This window comes from Desmodus rotundus, chromosome 1, assembly GCF_022682495.2.
Source record: "Desmodus rotundus isolate HL8 chromosome 1, HLdesRot8A.1, whole genome shotgun sequence".
Classification (NCBI taxonomy): Eukaryota; Metazoa; Chordata; class Mammalia; order Chiroptera; family Phyllostomidae; genus Desmodus; species Desmodus rotundus.
The window spans coordinates 69,625,829-69,646,906 of NC_071387.1; the positions used below are offsets into that span (position 1 = coordinate 69,625,829).

General features: G+C 41.2%; 1 protein-coding gene across 16 annotated transcripts in view; it reads right to left on the reverse strand.

Annotated features, from left to right (window-relative positions):
• Nucleotides 1-21,078, reverse strand: part of ELAVL2 (ELAV like RNA binding protein 2) — a 151,687-nt gene that overhangs the window by 5,732 nt on the left and 124,877 nt on the right. For all 16 annotated transcript variants that reach the window (XM_071221623.1, XM_071221622.1, XM_071221621.1 and 13 more), the window contains 2 exons: nt 8,351-8,504; nt 5,014-5,239 (listed from right to left, as the gene is read on the reverse strand). In XM_071221623.1, coding sequence (XP_071077724.1) covers nt 5,014-5,239; nt 8,351-8,504 — 380 coding nt within the window. The remainder of the gene's footprint in view (nt 1-5,013; nt 5,240-8,350; nt 8,505-21,078) is intronic.

Genomic DNA, 21,078 nt, shown 5'->3' on the forward strand with positions numbered 1-21,078 from the left:
TACTATGCACCCCAAGTCTTATAGTAGCTGGAAAACTGTAAACTAGGCAGTTATAAGAGATCATGGCACACGGGGCCCCATGTTCTCTTGTACCGCCTTGTTTACACTTAGCTCGGGCACAAGGACCCCTCCTGTTCTCCAGAATTACTCTTCTTTCCTGGTCCGTCCAGAGCTCAAGGGCAGCCATTTTTTAATGCAGACGAAGTTAACAGACTCCATAGTGACCAGCATGCATGGTGACGTACTGCCATGTGGCTGGTAAGCACTACAGGGTCTGTTACATGTGTGTTTTTAAACTTTAGTATTCTTTACTGATATTTAATTAATACACGGTGCCCAGTACCCTCATTTATTCCCCACGTATCACACGTGCCTGAGGGAAGACTGAGCGGTCCTCAAAGGGACAGCGATGCTCTCACCTGCCCTCAGCTGGGGTACAATCCGCCTTGCGTAGCACGCTGACTGGGTGTGCAGGATCGGATGTACAACCCTACCTAGCTTTAATTAAAACGATCCTCAAAAGAGAGGGCTCTTCAAAAAGATTCCCGCAGAAATCACCGTCGTTTTCATGGTCAGAGTGGGGGTGATAACAGCAAGGGAATGAGAAAAGGAGCTGATCCGTTTCTCGTGCTCCCAGTGCAAATGACATCATGGGGTCAGACACAAGATAATCTGACACGTCTCACATGAGATCAGACACGAAGGTCAAAATTACTGAATTTTACGACTCTCACTTTAAAGGTGTGTTATTTATTAAGATATTGGTAAATAAAATATAAAGCCAGTCAGCATAACCAGCAAGACACTTGGTATGTTGTTTATTTCATTTGTATCCTATCTTTACCTTCTATGTCTGATCAGGGTTTATGAGTTAATAAATGCAATAGCACAGACCCATGTGCATATAATTTATTAAAATATATATACTGGGGATATAAGCACAAACACTCCTATTGTAAGAATATAACTCAAACTGTAACTATGCAAGACTTCGAATGGAACCGTCATTAGGTAGAGCATTCCCATTTCAAAGCTAGGTGTTTGCTGTAAGCAGTGAATAAAGTGAAGTTACCTGCCCAGTTTCCAAGAAATTTAGCTGACACACTATGGGAACAAACCCTCTCACACAATGACCCAGGGGCAAGTAAAAGAGAAAGTGTGAAGTCACTTCAAGTCAAATAAATATGCACTCAGAGATTACTGCTAAGAAAACAGAACTCTATGGGTAAGAGAGTAAAACTCCAGACCCCAAAAATAACGGTTCTCAAAACTGCTCCACAGCACCGACTTGTAAGTTAAACCCCAATGAGATCATCAACTTACCCCCTTATCCAATTAGATGGTATCATCTGTCCTCTAAGAGAACAAAATTCCTCGGAATTGATACCAGTTTCTTCCCAAAGGAAAGTGCGGCACTGCAACCAGCACCTGCCTTCAATGCAACTCAGGTGCTGATGCAAAAGGCTCCTTGAAAAATACACCAAGGTTTATCGGAGCAGGCCCCACAGGCCATCAGACCAGATCACGTTCAATAGAATTAAAGCTGCTCCCCGAGAAGAGATAAAGAAAACTTGACTTAAAGTTTAATTCAGATACATGTCCCATGAATACACTCAAGGAGCTTAAATTACACTATCCACCAAATAAATAAGAATGGTTTTATTTTGAAAACTGTAGTCAGTTAAATAACCATGTTAGATCAGTAGTGCTCATGTTAATTCTCTTTCTAATTATTCTAATGAGTTGACTGAGTCATAAATTTCACAAGCCTACTTTTAAATTAACTCTGATTACATAAATTTTAATTTCTTGACTTTAAAAGATATGCATTTCAAGAATATTAAAAGTAGCCTTAATTATTATAATTTGTGTTCTCCAATCTCTCTCAATTCCAAGGGTACTGTAACAACATATAAATCCAGTGAGAAATGTCCTAAGTGTCCACTGGAATGTGACAGACTCAAGGCTAAGAGCATTAGGACATAGATATTGGGACAGAATATTTGTGAAATGACCTAGACTTAAATTAACAGGGAAGAGCGAAATACCAACAAAACAAGCAAGTCCTTAATTCAAGAGTCTTTATGTGATAAAAGAAGATTCTATCTTAATTTAATGGGAGGGAAGGGGGAATCAGGGTAATGCCAGCCAAGTTTGTAAAGGCATCTAAAAAAAGCAACCAAACACACATCAGGTTAAAACCGAACTCGAGGAATGAAGGCTCTCAGCCTCTTCTAACACTCAGTCGAGACCACACACCTTCCCTGAACTCAAAGGCTAGTTCAATACTAGATGGACAGAGATTATGGTAGGAATGTGAAGGGGAGCAATGGGTACAAGGGTTAGGAACCTGAAAAGACGGTACGACTCTTTGCTATTTCCTTAAACAAATTCGATTTCCCTTCAAACAGACAACTCTTATTCTCTCCCCTCCACAAAAGAAAATTTTAGGAGTTAAGGAAAGGAAGAATTCCCAGGTAAATACCATATGGGACTAAAAGATGAAAGTACAGAATGGGCACAACATACATATTTTTAAAAGCTATTAAATTTGACCATTAGAAGATCCTGTAAAGCTTTTCCCAATTGCAAATAAAAAGCACAGGTAGTAACCAGAGGGGAGGAGGAGGGAGATTGGGGGGGGGGAGGGGGAAGGGTCATCAAGAAACGTGTTTGGAGGTCACATGGACAAATGGTGAGGGATGGGATCAAGGGTGGGAGGTGGGGATGGGTGGGGCGGGGACAGTCTTAGGGGAAAATGGAGAGACTGTACTTGAACAACAATTAAAAAAGGAAGACACGGGTCCTGACGAGAGCGGGGGCCAGGTCAGGGAGCGAGCAGATACTGAGTTACCAACAACCCCACAGGTGAGGCCCTGACACGCCTTGCCATTTCAATGAGGAATTCTCCTGGAGATCCTGTCAGTTCAGTCCCTTTGTCCAATCTTCCTCAGAATTCAACCTTAATCCTAAGAACAATTTTACTTAATAGATTACTTAATTAATTTACTGAATTGTTAATTTTACTTTAACTACCATAAAACAAAAACCAGAGCTTAAATCAGAAGCAGCAAAAATAGCAATTGAAACTGCTACAGCTTCCTATTAACTCAAACATCTTATACTTCACAGTGTTAAAATCAACAAGTTCCACAGAACCTCCCTCTATCTAAGCCCCAAAGAGCTCTGCCGTTAGGAAGCTGGTCTGCCTCGGAAACACATCCAGAATTCCTTCAAGCTTGTCTGTGCTAAATTTGCAAAAAGTTATTATTCACTTAAGATGCCACAGAGGAAACCTACAGGCACAGCTAAAAAAAGAAAAACAGGAAAAAAAAAAAAAAGGCTCAGCAGGATCTCTGTGCAAGGGCAAGTATCAAGCAGCCCCACACAGCTCTCCCTCCAGCCAATCACACCACGGCCAACCCACTACAGTCAAGGAGGGGGTGTTCCCTTTCTGCCAATGCTTTTTTTTTAACCTCACAGAATTAAAGCAGAGAGAACACAAGGCTCGGTCAACTGGTACCCAGTCATCCAGTTCCAAATAGAGCCTTTTGAATGTATCACCTCTTCTCCCAGAGCAAAACCACCCTAGGTAAGAACTGAACACAATATTTATGGCAAATCTCTTTCTCAGAGCTCAGGCGACATAATTTCAGTGTTATTTTTAAAGGGAAAGATCTGACTGACTTTTATCCCCATTTTTTTAGCACTTTAAATATCCCAATGAAAAAATGCACGTGATTTAAGCTCAGAAACACATAACTCCTTATTAAGCTGTGTTTGGGATTATATTTTTGATAATTATTCTGCCCCAAGCAAGGAAAGAAAGTTGATACGCACTTGTGATTAAAAAAAAATTAGTATGGGGTTATTAGATGGCATTATGGTTGCAGTACACCATATGGCCAAAAATGATAACAAAAAATGTTCTTGAAAATAAAAACTGAGTGATTTTGTTTTGTGCTCTGTGTAGCATCTTAAAGTCAGTGTTCTTCTCACATGCAAATTAGGGATGTTTTTAAATGACTCGGTTTAGCTGTTACCTCAGGATTAGAATAGAACTTAAAAAACTGGAGTATTTATACCTCTCTACAAAACAGATTTTCTTTTGGGCTGAAGATGCATGGTCACTCCATGGACATACACAGGGGTCTGAAAACTGCCACCCACAGGCCGAGTCCAGGCTGCCATCTGTTTCAGCCTAGCCCAGGAGCTAAGAATGGCTTCGTATTTTTAAACAGTTGTTTAAAAAACAAAAAAAGACATACATGCAGCAGAGATCATGACCCACAAAGTCTAAAATCTACACTATCTGGCCCTTTAGAGTGAAGGTTTGCCAGCCCCTATAAAAATTTAAAAAGGGAGAAGGACTCATTTGTAGAAATTTAATGTATTCAAATAGGTTATATATTCTTAGTGGTGCACCTATCATAAACCAAAGTAACCAAAAGATCTTGACCTAAAAACTGAAGCAGAAGAATAAAATGTTACCAAGAAAAAAAGTAAAAAAGGGGAACTGAAACTGAAAGCCCTGGAAACAGCTAAGAAGAACGCAGCATCCTGTAGGTCAGGGTCTCTCCACCTCGGACCTACTGAAGTTTGCAGGTGGATACTTTGCCGTTGTCAGGGGCTAGACGTACATTACAAGATGTTCAGTTGCATCCCTGGCCTCTACCCACTAGATGCCAGTAGCGCCCTCCACCCAAGTTATGCCAACATAAATGTCTCCAAACACTGCCAAATGTCCCCCGAGGGGCAAAATTACACCCCCCACCCTCCTGTTCCCCTGCCCCATTAAGGTTCACTGCTGTAGGTTATTGTCCTTTTGTTCCCACTTTCAGTATTCGCAAAAGACACTATGCCCCAGTAGGTTTCCTCTGTGCCAGTAAGAAAAAGAAAGAAAACCACAATAACAATGGCAGCAAACCAGAGATCCTGTGAGTAACAGTATTAGACAGTGAGAGTGAGAGCTCTAAGTTTAATAGCTGGGCATAAGAACCAGACCAGACTTACCTAAAACGCTGTGCCTGCTGAGCTAATGGTCCTGGATACCTTCTGTTTGGAGACTGGTACAGCTGGGAGAGGATGGCCTGATTGGTTTTTTGGCTTGGATTATTAGCAAACTTTACAGTGATTGGCTCTGTGGCACCAGGAGGTTTCTGGCCGTTTAGGCCTTTGATAGCTTCTTCTGCCTCAATCCGCTTGTCAAATCGAATAAACCCTACACCCCTTGATATGCCTATGGTAGATTTGGGTGAGGATTTGGGAGAGAGTGGAAAGACAGAAGAGGAAAAGAAGAAAGGATAAATTAATTGTTCCTTCTCAAGAATGTGTTTTCACTCATATATAACATCTGCCACAAAATCAGAGGAGGAGGACAGTTTTACCTTAACTTAGTAGTAATTCAGTCTAGAATCACAATTTTGTATTGTTTTAATGCATGGAGTTACCTATACAGATAGAATATACTTATCACACACCTAGCAATAAGCTAAGAAGGAGAGAACGCACATTGGTATGTCCATGTGTTCTCTCCCCTGCCTTCCCTCCCGCCAACACACTCTCTTTAGCAATGTCAACAGCACGCCCGAGTTTCATTCTTTAAATTATGGTACTGGACAAGCAGCTCAGAAATGACGGACCCAGTAGCTCCCTTTCTTGTAACAAGGGGAACAGAACCAGGCATTTGCTAAAAAAGCTATGAGAAAAATACATGCACAGTGATAGAAAGATTTACTTCAGCTAAAGTTTTAAATACAATTTATCTTAATAAAATCATATAGAACATTGGTCCTTTAAGGAAAATGTCTGAAGATTTTGTGGTTCCCTGAAGCTTCTCCACTGCTTTAAACCAGTTATACTTTATCAGAGAAATAATATTACATGGAGGAAAAATGGTAAAAGAGGATCTAGATTTTAAAAATAAAACGGAAGTTAAACCTCAAAGCTTTAGGAATCACTTCTGACTATGCAATGCCCTTCCCTGTCTCATGCTGTCTCCACTTTGAGAGACAAGAATGGCAAAGCAGAGGGATGACTGAACACCTGTCCAGCTTTTGAGAAATGGTAAAGGGAAACCCAACTCATTCCATGTAATTAGCTTCAACAGGCCAGTGAGGGTGACCACAGCTGGCCACCGTGAGATAAGCAGTGCAGGGACACACTTTTTGGCAAGCCAATCAATACTAGCAGGACCAGCTTGGGACTAGTGGCTAGAAAAATGTGGATGACTCAAAGCATGTCACTGAAAAAAAGAATAAGTTTTTGAGAAAGATGGGCTGAGAAAACACACTAGACCATCATGATTTACAGAAACTTTAAAAAGGGAACAATGGCCCACTTGTTTTACCATGAATATTGTGTAAATTCAATTGCTTAGGACTTTATTCTAAGGTAGGCTAAGAAAACTTTTCCACATGTGTTCACCTCAGACAGCCCCTATCATCCACTTCACCTTTCCTATTTAAGCTATATCCCTCGCACACTATTACCACCTGATGTCTGAATAACAAAATTACAGGATTTTTCATTTCAGGTAGAGGGAATAATTTTGCCTTGAAAGTCATTAAGTATGAAGATGAAATGATGGCAGGACAGAAAATATATTCGTTTAGTTACCTACAAGCTCCTGTTAAGAATCAGTAACCCTGGGGAACGTCACTACTCCATGAGGACAGTACCAGGTCAGCAATGCAATGGCCTCCACACAGCCCCAGTCGCTGAAGCAGCAGTCCTCCGGTCTGAGCAGGCACCGATGCCCTGGAGGGACTGAGAACCTGCCATCCTCAGAATTTCATTCGCTTGGTTCGGGGAGGGGCTGGGAATTCGCATTTCTGACCGTGGCCCAGGAGAACGCCGATGCTGCAGGAACACTGCCTAGGCCGAGAGAGGCGAGGCAGGCCCACCTGGCGCCTAAGTACTCAGGAGGGCCTTGCAGTTCAGACAAGAACTTTCTGTGACACAGGTGACACCTACTCTCAATTCACTGAGTCCTCACTGAAAAGCATGAATGATATGAACAAAATAAAAGGGCACTTTGGTTGATTTAAACAAATCTGTCGGGATGCTGGGGCCTGCATTTCTACTGCATGCGATTAGCTGCCTGTGTGACTGTGATGGGATATATGGGGAAGATTATGAAATGCAGCTAAGAAGACCAGACCGTATTTTCACACACCTCACTAGACTAAATTCTCTCCGTGGAGCAAAACCCGTAGGCCATTCTCCCAAGCATGTGTATGACGGTAGATATAACGCTACCCAGAACTCCTTAGTATGGCGCTTGGCCTCCTATGAATCTAATTAACAGCACAGAGGAGCATAACATGGTTGCTTCTGATCAAATTCAGATTAATTGATCTTCACTTGAAGAATTAAAAACTTGGCCTGATTTCATTCTGTAATTAATCCATCTCTTTTAAAAACATAACATGACATGCTACAACATAATGCATTTCTAGTGGTGTTAGCATTATAAAAAAGCAAGACAAACAGAAGAAAAATGAGAGAGAAACAGAACAGGAAGAATGAAAGAGGGGAGAGAGAAGGGAGAAACCCCAGGAAAAGAGGAAAACCTGCCTGTTTCCTTCTAAAAACCCACAAAATCTTAGCGACTACTTGAGTGTATGGCACTACAGGTGACTGTTCCCCCTCCTTGCCGTATTTCCCTACTTCCAATATGTTTCAAAAATAGTAAGTATTGATTTATAATAGAAAAACCCAAAATCAAATCTATATTGCTAGCTTTTCTGTAAAAGGCTTTACAGAAAAGCTTACTTACATACAAAAGTTTTAATAAACATACTCGTCTTCTCACTTCAGTGTGGTTAAAAGTTAACACTGGGCGTGAAATAAATGCTTAACACTCAAAATTTCAGACTCACATATGCTTATACAACACAGCAAGGACCTGGAAAACAGCCTTAAAGCAATCACCAGGGTAGCTGGAGTGTAATCCCCCTTTGGAGAACTGGTTGCATGTTGCTGCATTAAACTATGCTTTTTACAAAAATAAGAGTGTTTTTTAGTACTTTATAAGGAGGATGGGGGCTTTATTCACGTGGCAGCTTGGAAATGAAGATTATAGCATCTGTAAACTTATTACAAGCCATGAAACAGGCTTCGAACCTACACCTTCGGGGTGGAAGTGATTCAAGCTCACTCACTACACTCCACAATCTATTTTTATCCATGCATATTTATGAACAATTCCAGCAGAAAATTGCGTTTTCTGGCCCACATATACCTTTGACGTGTTCTAGAGGCAAGACTGCTATATGGGAAGGCAGAATATTCCACAATCTGCCAGTCAGGAAGTGTAAAAGATGAGCCGGAGCAGCTGCCTACTTACCAGTGACCTGGTCAACAAGAATACGAGAAGTAATAATGCGCCCATATTGTGAAAAAAGCTGTTCCAACTCCTTCTGAGTCATCGTTTTCGGGAGCCCACTGACGTACAAATTTGCATCTCTGATAGAGGCTGAACTTGGGCGAGCGTAGGAAACCTGGAAAAGGAAAATAAAATTAAACATCTACGTAAACTCAATTATCTCCCTTTTGAACCTCAAAGACTGCCACAAGATAGTTGGAGCTTTTCCATAAGAAGTCCGCAACAGACACTGAAATTAAAGCAAGGTCCACATTAACTGTTTTACTCATTGCTGGAGAAATTCTAAAAAAAACGGGAAATGCCATCCCTTTGGGTGGAGAGAAGAAAATATTTATCCCTCGATTTGTAAGTTTCCAAACAGACCAAGGGTGTACACAGCACGGTGCTACTGGTGGTTAACAGACTGTTCTCAATGGGGCCAACCCCTTATCTAGGGGCTTGGAACCAATCCAATGATTAACCTGAAAGACTCTAAATCCATCTGCTATTTTTGTGACCTATTTTTGAGACTCTCCCATCTCTGGGAGGGGGTGGTGCCACATTTCTAAACAATTTACCCTATTATTATTAAGTATGTCCTTTTGAGTATCCCAAAATAGCTGTCACTCCTAAATTCCCACAGATTTAAATATTTGAATGGCCTGTATTCCCCTATCTTCCTGTCTACTGAGTTCTTGTCCACAAGTCTTTTTTAAATTAAGTTAGGATGACCTTGGTTCTAGGGTCATTCGGGTTTCAGGTGTACATTTCCGTGATACATGGTCTGTGGACTGCATCGTGTGCCCACCCCCCGGAGTCAAATTCTCTTCTGTTGTCACGTATGTGACCCACTTTGCCCCTGGTTTCCCCACCCCCGGCCCTCCCTCTGGTGACCACCACAGCGCTCTCTGCGTGAGTTTCAGGTTTATATCCCCCGTATCATATGGTTCTTAGCTTTTTTTCTGACTGACTGATTTCACTTAGCATGCAGTGGAATACTACTCAGCCATAAAAAAGATAAAACAAGTCTTTAACCTTGATGACAGAAGATCTTAAGTCCCTTTATTGACTGTACTTATTACCATTTTATATACCCTTTCAAAAAGCCTCCTATCTTGGAGATACAGTATTCAAAAGTCTACAAGGATAGAGACAAAAATGAGTCCAAGCTTATTTGTTTATAATTAACATTCTTTATATAAGCTCCATACAGGAAGGAACTACAGCAGTCTCTCTTACCACTCTACCCTCCCTCCCCTCAGGTTCTTGGCACATGATAGATGCTAAAATATTTGCTGAGTAAAGCCAACCCAATACCCCATCGATCCTGAGGGTCCACAACAGCTTCCTGGCCCACAGCGTTCAAGGTACAGTTCAGCAGCTCATGTAGATCTCGCCCAAATTGGAATCCACTGCTCTTTGCCTGTAATCTACCCTTGCCAGTTCTTAGATAGCTCCGAGTCCCATGTGCTATTCCTGATCACCTGCTCTAGGGTTTAACTGTAAACTCTTTCGGACTGCCTGCGAAGGTAAAAATTTCATATGATATGCCCCCTCTTCCAGATCTCTCATAAAAAAGGCAAATGGGTCTCATCCTAGACTGACTTATTGAGGTACCATTTTATGATAACTTCTGCCTGCTCATTTCATCTATTAGTACCCACTTTTAATCTATTTCATTTCTTATTTTTTTAAGTTTCAATTAAAAGAGCTTTTTTACATGAAATATGAAATCTTTTCTCCATGGTTTAAATTATGCCCACAGCTCTTTGTGTAAAGAACTTTCTTGGCTTCGCCCCTCCCTCAGAAAAAAAAGCAAGTCGGATTGTATACTACTTTGTACAGGTCTTGCCATCTTTCACCCCTTCCCAAACAGTGTTAACATTAAATACTCATTGTTTATGCGGTAAGTTTGCCTATTAACAAGTGAAAATACACCTGTTGCACCAAAGGCTGTACTTGGAAGTCACATTAGCATTGTCCTGTCCTGCAGACACAGGGATTAGGAACAGTGGGGGAGAGAAGATAGATAAATACTCATATACAACGCTTTCTTCTCTGTGCCTAAACCCTTAAGAACAATGAACTTAAGGAAAAATGAACTTGGGGAACTATTCTGTAAGTGAAAAGTAAGAAATGAAGGGAAATTCCAAGTGATCAATAACACAACTTAAATGGAATCTAATCTTGGGACAGCTATAGACTAATGAAAACATAAAGCCAATGCATTATTTATGCATTTGGTGAATGAACACATGAGGAGCCAATTTCTTTTCTAAAGAACGATTCTCGGTTATTTGGGCAGGCTGAAATCCCACTGCTGGGACCCCCTTGGTATCTAATGGACCCCGGGGCTTTACTTCAGGGGCACGGAGGTCTCAGCTCCAGACCCTATGAATGATGTGTTCCCTTTATAAAGATTCACTTCCCATGGCCACAGAGTAAGCATCTGTACGTTCTCAAAGTCAGGGTAACTTCCAATGACCAATAAAGCAGGCAACAGGGACAGGCAGCCTCTCCATGAGCTCAAACACGGCATGAAACAGTATCACAGTAGTTAAAGGTGACAGCTCTCTAGCCAATGTGCCTGGCCTCAAAACTAGTTCCAATGCGTTAAGTTCTCTGTGAACTTGCACAAATTCCTTAAGTCTATTACCACACAATTGTACCATCTTTACATGGTTATTAGGATAATAAAAAAAAAATCTCTAGTGCACATAAAATGCTGAGCACAGAGCCTAAAAATCTAGGTGACTATATTATAAATATTACTTATCTCTACATGCCTCTGAAAAGGTAGGTAAGGACCCAGACTGCTAAACCTGACGGCAACCTGAGTCCATTACTGAGCTCCAGAGTAACGTATCATGCAGTGACATTTACTGCTTTGTGTGTTTCAGAGGGGTGTGGGCGGAGTGTTTTAAAAGATATCCTAAAATATATTTAGGAAAACAGGTTTATATTTAGTGCTTATATAAAGCTTTGAAAACACACTTGGGTCAGTTGTGTTATCTGCTTTTATTTTTCCTTCAATGTCCAGTCTTCGGTTCATACTGCTTCTTTAATTCCCAACCTGTACCGATTACATTTTCTCATTTTTCTGTATACCGGATGCGTGTAGGGCCTCGATCCCGAAGAGACTGCCCCTCCCAGGGAGAGCTAATTCCCAGAGACTGTAAATGACTCATCTGCCAGCCCACCTTTGACACTCACACCAGCCAATCCAGAATCCACACTGCTATCTAGTTTACCTAACGCTCACACACTGAACCAGTACTTCCCCTGCCCTGAACCTCTCCAGGGCTAGGTATTAGACAACTAGGGACCGCCCCTATAGCCCAGAGCCCTCCAAAACTATTCAAACTACCTAGTGCTAAAATTACTCACCATACTCTACCCTGCGCCTCGTCCTTTTCTTCCTACAAGAACCCCAAAACAAAGGGTCTGGGCCAGGCCCCGTCCTCTCCCCACTGACTCCTGACCATCCCTCTGGATGGTCATCCCTCCTGACCATTCTCCACATGGCCCCGCAGGCGTGTTGTGGCTCCTGTTGCTAGAGATTCGTGAGTATAAACTTCTTCCTTCCTAACAATCATTTCCGTGTCTGCATGCCTTACCATACCTGATTAAGACAAATCCTGAGTACAGCCATATTAGGAGCGCTCCAAGAACCAGTAACAAATCTTCTAGTAAGTGTTTCTCAGTAACTTTGTCGATGAACTGGTTCCAATCACCATAGACAGGGCAAAGGTACTAAGTTGTAGGTAAACTCACGGAGGTAACAAATATTTCCATTTACCTTAACTCAGAGGCTTCTAAGGCTTCATTTGAAAGGCACTTTCAAATACAATGTTTTGTTTGTGCCTCACCACAGCACTGTGAGGTAGGAGGAGGTCACACATTAGCATTCTATTGCTGGGGAAATAGACAAGGTAAATACCGTGCCTAAGTGTATGCACAGAGTATCGAACTCTTCATTCAAATTCTGATCTTCTGACTCCACGTTCTTGTCTAGTCCAGCGTTTCTGCCACGATACCACACACCAGCTTATCAGTGCACTTGTTCTGAGAGTTTAGAAAAATTAAAATGCCTCTCAGTTTTTTTCCTTAAACACACACACAGAATGACACGGAGCACAGCACAAAACAAGATGGTACTAGAAATTCTAAGGAAGTCAAAAGTTATTTTATTTCATTTTTTTATTAGTATTTTTTAAAAAGTCACTTTTCCCAAGGAAAGGATGAACGGCCACTAATTGTGATTAACTAGAAAACCTGTGCATCATTATTAGAATTTTGAAATTACTTTTATTAATTTCTTTTAGAATGTGATTAAATGAGTAATTCACCACCCCACTCCACCCCTCCCCAGTTCCCCCAAAACTTGTAAAGACAACCCTCCCCCTCCTAGACCAGTATGCTGTGTCTCATCCCTGCAACTTTACTGATCTGCGATCGAAGCAGCTCCCTTTCCCTTGCTCTGTCAAGGATATCTCGGTCATCAGCATCCTCTCCTCCAGGAAAATATTTTTTTCTCCTTCCTCCATTTTGAAGAATTATAAACAGAAAAAAAAATACTTTTTTTCCCAAGTAGGAAGAAGACTTGCAGTAGGATAAGAACGTGCACCTTTGGAGATTCGAGTAAGTTTCCAGACCAAATTTGGCATCTGGCATTTGTAAGCGATCTTCATCTGCACCATTCTGATTTTTCTGTGGATGTGGGGCACGTACTGCTGCCTTGCTCTGGTACTCACTTAGAGAGGCCCTTTTGGACTATTAAACCTCAAAACATTAAGTCTATTTCTGTGGTTCTTCAAGACTAAAATCCCTTGGATAAGACCCAAGAGATGGCTTTGTTTTATGGTGAATTCTGCATTAGTAATACTTCAGTACAATGAAACTCCAGCATGTGTCCCAGTGGGGTCAAAACAGCAATTCCTTCACCAAGTGCAAGCTGTTTTCCAACCAACATTCTCTGTATTAATAGATGGGTTTGGATTTTAAATTTTCATTGCCATTTAAACAGGTGAATATTTTAATGCCTGAGAAGCAAGGTTATGAAATGTCACAACTACTAAGTGAAGGATCTAATTTAAGAGGCAGCTAGAGAGTCTGCAATTTAAATATTTAAAGATGATACAGGGACTACAACACTGAACACCAATCTACTCCAATGATAGCAATTTAAAACTCAGGTTTGTGCTGGAATTTCTCACAACCTCACAAGTGAGATAACAAACAAGGACAAGCAATACTGAGATTACTTGGGTGGCAAGGAAGGCAGGCAGCACATGTACCGGGCAAATAAGTGCTCTAGAGTCTAGCCAAGGGCTTCTCAATCTGATCTTCACCAGTAAGATCAGACCGGACGATACAGAGATAAAAATAGATGTATCCAAGTATTTAGACATCAAAAATGGAATAGTCTGAATCAGTATATTTCTCAAAATTAAAAAATCATTTCTTCATCAGCAACTAAAACTAATTATGCATTAAACATTCCAGGACCAGCAACACATATGAAGAATGAGCTATCAAAACACAAGTTAATCAAAATATACAGAATTTAAAAGAAGGGAAATATTTTTATGAATAATAATTGGTACTTTATCAAATGTACATAGTAAAAATTATAATCCCTGTACATCAGTCAATACAAGCCCCCTAAATGCTTTTGTCCAAAAACTTAACTGCTCTCATTTCTTTGATTCATCAATGAAAGATCAGTGACTGGACATTAATGACAAGAGATTAAGGTGATGAGGTCTATAAACAAATAAAGCAATTCCTTCTTTACTAAACTAAGGGTATTTGAAAAACTCCCACTGGCGAGATCACCACTGAACAACTTCTAGTGCTTGTCAGTTACTGACCTAGGATTACAAACATTCTGAAAATTAGACACTTGCCACTTTGTATTTTGTTGAAAAGCTCCATTCAATCTCTGCAGTTGAAAGCAGTGGACAAGGTCACAGTTACGCCTATTTAAACTGAGAGTTAATTGCTGTTCATATAAAAAATGGAATCTTGATGGGGCCATCTGAGAAAGGACACCATCAGTAAATGAAGGTGAGCCCTGACTCCGGTGGGCAGTAACAAAGGTCTTGTGACCACATCAGGGCTTCACAGACAGGTGACTACACCGGATCCTCCAAAAGAGTGCGGAAGTAAAACACACACAAGGTGGTTGGTGATCGCTAACCTCAAGTCAGGCCACAGACCCCAAAACTCTCCCAAAAGATAGAGGTGTACTTAGGTCTTGTAAATGCAAAACCCTAGCAGGAACAGTATTCAAACACACATCAAGGCATATACACATCACAGTCCAAGATTAGGATTTTTTATTTTATTTTATTGATTTTAAAGGGAGAGAGGAAGGGAGGGAGCAAGTCAGGGACAGGGAGGGAAAGAGGGACAAAGGGTGGGGGGGGGGGGAGGGAGAAAGAGAGAAACACTGATTGGCTGTTGCCACTTATTTAAGGGTGTGGTACGAGCCCTGACCCACAACCCAGACATGGGACAATGCTCTAACCAACTGAGCTGCCTGGCCAAGGCCCAAGACTAGATTTTGCATAAAGACAGGCAGGTTTCACAAAGGGCTGAGAATGAGTACACCTGATAGAACAAAGCATCCATAAATAAATCCATCGGAAATTAAAGATTAGCCCTCAAAGAGGTGTTAAAAGGAATAATCACACCTAGGAGGAAAGCTTAGAGAAGATATTATACATCAGGGTAGTTACCTTTAATACGCATTTCAAGACACAGAATTTAGAAAAACTACATCAATGGAATATACATAGGGAACCTCCAATGTTAGTGAGACTGGATTTGTTGACTTCTTAAAGTCGACGTAAAGATTGTGTTAATTCAAGCGAGTGGTTCAGAGATACCAAGGAATACACTTGATCATGTTACGCTCTGCTTACATTCCCTTAGGGAATGTAAGATTAATTTCAAATGTCTTAGTCCTTTATGCTCAGGACACTGACTACATTTTCTGTATAAACACACACAACCTTCAATGCTTTGCAAAGATTTCTGCTCTCCCACTTCCCCAGTTGCATCAAAGACACCAAACAAAAACTCCGGTGGAGAATTCAGGGACCTTAACTCTTTGTTCAGGGGGTTTTCCTTTATACCAGGGCTGCAACAAGCAGTCTGAAATCATGCAAGTTTCTAGCATAATGACAGTTATTGGGGGGTATGATAAGATACGTACAAGGAACTACCGAAAGAGATACTCAAGAAGGTAACAACCTTGGTTTGGCTAAGTATCTCCTTATACATACACAATAAAATCCGAAATAAATCAAAATGAGTCATCATCATGACAGTTACTATATTCCTTGTACTAGTAATGCCTGAGAATTATTTACATGTTTGAGAAAATCTAATGCTGGTGGGGGGAGGGGAGGGAAGCTGAAGAGAGAAATATCTAAGAATCCTGAGACTACTGCTTTATACCAATTAAATTAAAACGTACCTAGAATAGTACTCTGTTAGCTATTAAACATGCCTGCTTTTTTAAAAATAAAATTGGATGCCATCTAATGAAGTGAAAACAGCAAGGGGCTGTTTTACACTGCAGAGACCACCCAGCTTCATGTCATGTTCAAGTTTTAGTGCAACATATGAAATAGCCGTCAAGGCAGTGGATTCTTCCATCCAGGTTAAAGATGAAGCTCGGAATAAATAGCGTCATAAGTGTCATAGCGGCATTGTTAAAAAGCACTACTAAACCTACAGAATAGCCACAGGAAAACAAAAGTATTCTGGTTGAAAGATTTGTACAAAGCAACTAATCATAAACTGGAGACCTGGCAAATTAGAGTTCCTTTTTTAAACATCCTAAACTCAGCCTCAGAAAAACTACGCTGAGGAGAATTTATTCAATGTTACCGAAAACAGTTTCATCCATGTGTATCAATTAAGTGAGAGTCCAAATAGGCTGTCTTGACAGACATCTTCATTTTTCATGGAAGCATGGTAGCTGGCAGACCATGTCTGCCCTTTTATTATTGCTTCTGCTTGGCTGTAGTGCACATTTGGTTCAAAAATGGCTCTTATGCTTGGTAAAGGCAAATAGGGAGCCCACGGTACAGATATTCTTGAAATGCAACTCAGAGAAGCCATAAATGCCTTCAAAATTCCTAAAGACCTCTGCACGTAAAGAAGTTAACAAAAAATGAACTGCACGTCCGAAGGAGTGGGGGTGGTTAAATCGGTCCACTACCACTGCGGTGGGTTAGTCGTTCCAAGGCCTAAGCAGGAATCTGTCTATCAAAATGCTCCATATTCCATTTCCAAACTCCAAACCATCACTCAGTCCATTAAAATGTTAGGAAGCGATCACACTGAAGTGGCACACACACAAAATAGATGGGTGTTTCCGGCAGAGTCCACTCCCACCCTCTCGGCCTTAGGACGCGTCTGCAGCGGTTTAAGAAAGCAGACTCCCTTACTTTTAACATTAAACATGAGAAATGATCCTGTATTTATTTGAGCATGCGACCTTTAAAAGTTTTAAACAACATGAAGAGAAATCATTATTACTGGTGAAGCTCTGGCTACAACAGAGTATATGAAGCAGTGGCCAGAAATTAATGCTTGTACTAGAGCCTCCAAAGTTAAGGAGTAAAAACATGGTGCGTGGAGGCACACAGAGCTAAGTCCAGGTCTTGGCTCTGTCGCTTACTATTATCTAACGCTGGAATAACTTCCTTAGGCCCTTTGAAACCTTCATTTCTTTATTTGTAATTTGATGTTTGATAGTCCTTACCTCACAGGGATCTTATAAGGATTAGAGTAATAAAACTATTAAACAGAGCTGGAGAACCATACTAATATTTTAATCATAATCTAATGATTTCATTATATAAAATCCTAACAACACAGATAATGATAGCCCCTAATATTTACTAAGTGTTTCCCCTGTGCCAGACACTATTCTGGCTATGTTACATGTACTAACTCATCTGATCCTCGTGACAAGCATACGAATTGGGTATTATCACCAGCATCCCTAATTAACAGAAGAAAAACAATCAAACATTAGTATTGTCTCTTAGATCAGGTAAGACAACACACAGAGAGAGAACCTGACACAAGGAAGAGTCGTCCTTTCAACAGACAACAGTTCAAAGATGAAATAAATAAGGCTTTTTCTAAATCCATGGCAGTTATTATCAAACTTAATTGTTACATTACAGTTTCTAATTACAATATTCAAAGCATGACAGTATTTCGTATGACAATGGCGGGTGAGAGTGCGTGAAAGCCTGAGGCCTGGCGGAAGCAGGAGGAAAAGCTGACTTACTGTCACGCAGAGGGTCAACACCCAGCATCTCTAAGTGGGCTGATGCAAAAGGCCAGCTTAATTGCATCTCTCCAATCAAACTACCACATGTGAAGCCCTCCTACTTCCTCCCTCTCTCTCAGAGAGATCCACTAGAGCCTTACGTGAGATGCAGGATGAGGAACAGAGGACGCTTTTCTGGGGAGACGGTAGTAGAAATAATACAGGAACTTCATGGAATAGCACCTAATTTAAGATCTGGGGCACATGCATGTTTCTGAACGTGGAACGGGCTACAGGTCACCATGCCCTTGGTGCCTAATGACAGTTTGACTGCACAGCACAGTATGTACTACTGTAAATCCTTCATTTTAGACACTTGCACTGAGGACACTATGAGGACATAAGAGAGACTGAAAGAAGAAGGGGAATCTCAGCACTCGGCGCTCAGACGTGTTTGGGCTGCGTCCACACTGCCAGAGCGGCAGATCACCTCAGTGCCTCCTCCCGGGGTGACAGAACTGCAGGTCACTTACAAAGCTTTAAGATTATTAGGCTTTAAGCTCCTAGAGGGTATAACACTAACTCTTACGCGTATGTCTTACACACATACCCCAAGCAGGCCCTCCAATACCTGCCGAGTGAAGACATTCCATGGCGTCCTGCAGGGGCCATGCCTGAAGAACCTCTCAGGCACAACGATTAGACGGTGTGATACTTGTCCAAACCACCTGGCTTTTCATGCTTCACTGGAAACAATACAAATTAAATGGGCTTACGGGGGGGGGGGGGGAAGATGTACTCATTCAATTCTTTGAAAGACATTCTCCAGGAGTGGCTTCCTAAGGGCCCTTTTGGGATTTGGAAACTTGATCAGGTGCAATCTCCAAGGAAAGCCGCCCTGTCAAGACACCTGCCACAACCTTACCCCGGGATATAACTTACATAGCGTTTGAGCATCTCGCACATCTAAGGCACTGTCAACAGATTAAAATGCTGAGTTAGGAAATTAAACTTAAAGAAGGACTGCACGCTAACCTGGTGTAAGCAAACGGGCGCTGTTTAAGAATAAAGCAACTGGTACTGGGTGCTAATGTATGGAAAAGAAAAAGGCGTTAACAGGTCGATTTCAGGGGCCTCCGCATCCTAGGGCTTCCGCACGCTGCTTCACCTAAGGCCTGACAGTGAATGAGGAAAATATGCGAAAGTGAGAGACAGATGAGAGACAAAGACACAGGCAGATGGACATTATACGGAACATCTTACATAAAGGGAGGACAATAGTTAAATCTTCATTTACTGTAGAAAGTAAAGAAGGCTTTACACATCCTTCGTTTGGCTATATCTTCAATGAATAGTAATGCCTACCAAAAAGTGACAGAGTTGCACTTTTAGTTTTACTTAAATAGTGAATTTTTTAAATCTCTGAGCATCTAGAGCAGGTTTCTACTATTCCTTACAGCAATGTATAGAAACGTCCTCATGCAGAATTAGTAAATACAAACCTAAGTATTCTGGGAGGTGCTCTGAAGACAAAGGCGCCTGTCCGCAGAGAGCAGACCACAAACAGGAGAAATGGTGCTGTGCAGTGAAAAATAAACACTTTCATGGCCAAATAAAACTTGCTGAACAATGACAATGGTATAGGCATAATGATCCAAGGCCGGAGGTAAGATTTACAGTTTGCATGTTCAAGGATGAAGAGCCCAGCTGAGCCAAGATAAAAATTTCTGTAGGACAATGACCGCACTGGAACAGTGAGTGTCGGGGCAGATTCCTGAGCCCTTAAATGCCAGCTGAAACTTTCACGAGCAGGAGAGCAACAGTCTGCAAAAACGTGTACGTCTTACAGCTGTAAGATATGGAGACAGTTTTCCCATCATAAGCTAGGGAAGGGGAATAGTCAAAATCAGTGTGGCGAAAAAAGCTGACTTAAATACCACCTACAACAAGTTTCCTTTTGTTGTATAACTAGAAGAAAAATTGCAGGTATCTAAGTCTTCTTTGACCTACTTATATATACAGTGATGGAATAGAACGACCCTATCTCTGTGTGGACCCCAAATACTCCACAGAAAAATTTCATCCTGATGCCATTTGTAAATACGTTAAGTGAATCTCATAGGTTGCCATGGACCTTTGCAAAACAAAAGAGGTGTGTCCACAAACAAACCATTCTGCCCAAAATTCATTCCTATAGTTCTTCTTATAAATTAAGTCTTCACTTACAAAGGATAAATGTAAAAGGTGGGGCTAGGTTTAATCAAGTTTTCCCACCAATCATTTTCTGTAGAAGGTTATTACTTGGTAAAATAAGTACACTTTATAGTTTTCAGATGGAAATTTCTTCCAAAAAGTACACATCACCTAAAGGCCTGTGTGTGCCTTTGGATGAGACATTCCTTCATGTGTTAATACCTCTCTTCTCCCTCTGCCTGATAAACCCATTCCGGAAAACGCCCTCACCTCTGAGAGCATTGCAGAGGCCTCCTGCACCTGTGGGTGACACACCCATTTCCACTGCACCCTTCACTCACTCATCACACATCCAAACGATGGTCATATAGTAAGTACTGTCTCCCCGACCACACAAGGACATCCAGGACCAGACTACATCTTGTCATATGTTAGCAATGATCCAACATTTAGCAAAGCTGCTTGATACGAGCTAGATAGTCAAAATTCTTGGTGAATGAAGATCTTCCCTATCCCAGATGGGATAATCACAACTGCAGAGACCTAAAAGCAATTTGCAATTAAATGTTTTTTTTTTTTTAACATGACCTCTTACATCTTTGCCCTTGTAGCGGGGAGAAGAGGAGAAGAAAAAAGTGTATGTATGATGGTCATTGGTGCTAGAGCACACGACATCCCCTACAAACTTAAAAGACTGACCACTGGTTTTGTTATGATTCCATATAACGTAATAAGGCCCTAATGGGATAGGAGTCTTGGAGATGATAATCAGTTTTATTAAACCTTTAGAATGTACATTAAAATATTATTCAAATTTCCAAAGGAAAATTTCTAACACTCTTTCTCTTTTAAACAGAGGATATTTTATTTCGTAACCCCCTTTAAACACCTGTTACGGAAACAGTCTGCAAACTATTTGTGTACAGACATCCCTCATGGTTTAGTGTGCTTCACAGATGTGGTGTTTTATACAAACCGAAGGCAAGACCCATCACCAGCAAAAAGAGTGCTACAAGTATCTGCGCGACGGTGTGCAATCGAACCCACAGTATCGGAGGCATGCCCGTGTTACAAGTAAAGGAGCGCAGCCAAGACTCAGTATTTTCACACAACTGGCCTGACACAACTGCCAGGTATCTAGTGTGTGCGCGTCTGTGTATGTGTACACACACAAGCACAAAAAACGTAGGGAACCAACTCACTTTCTTTCAAGGGT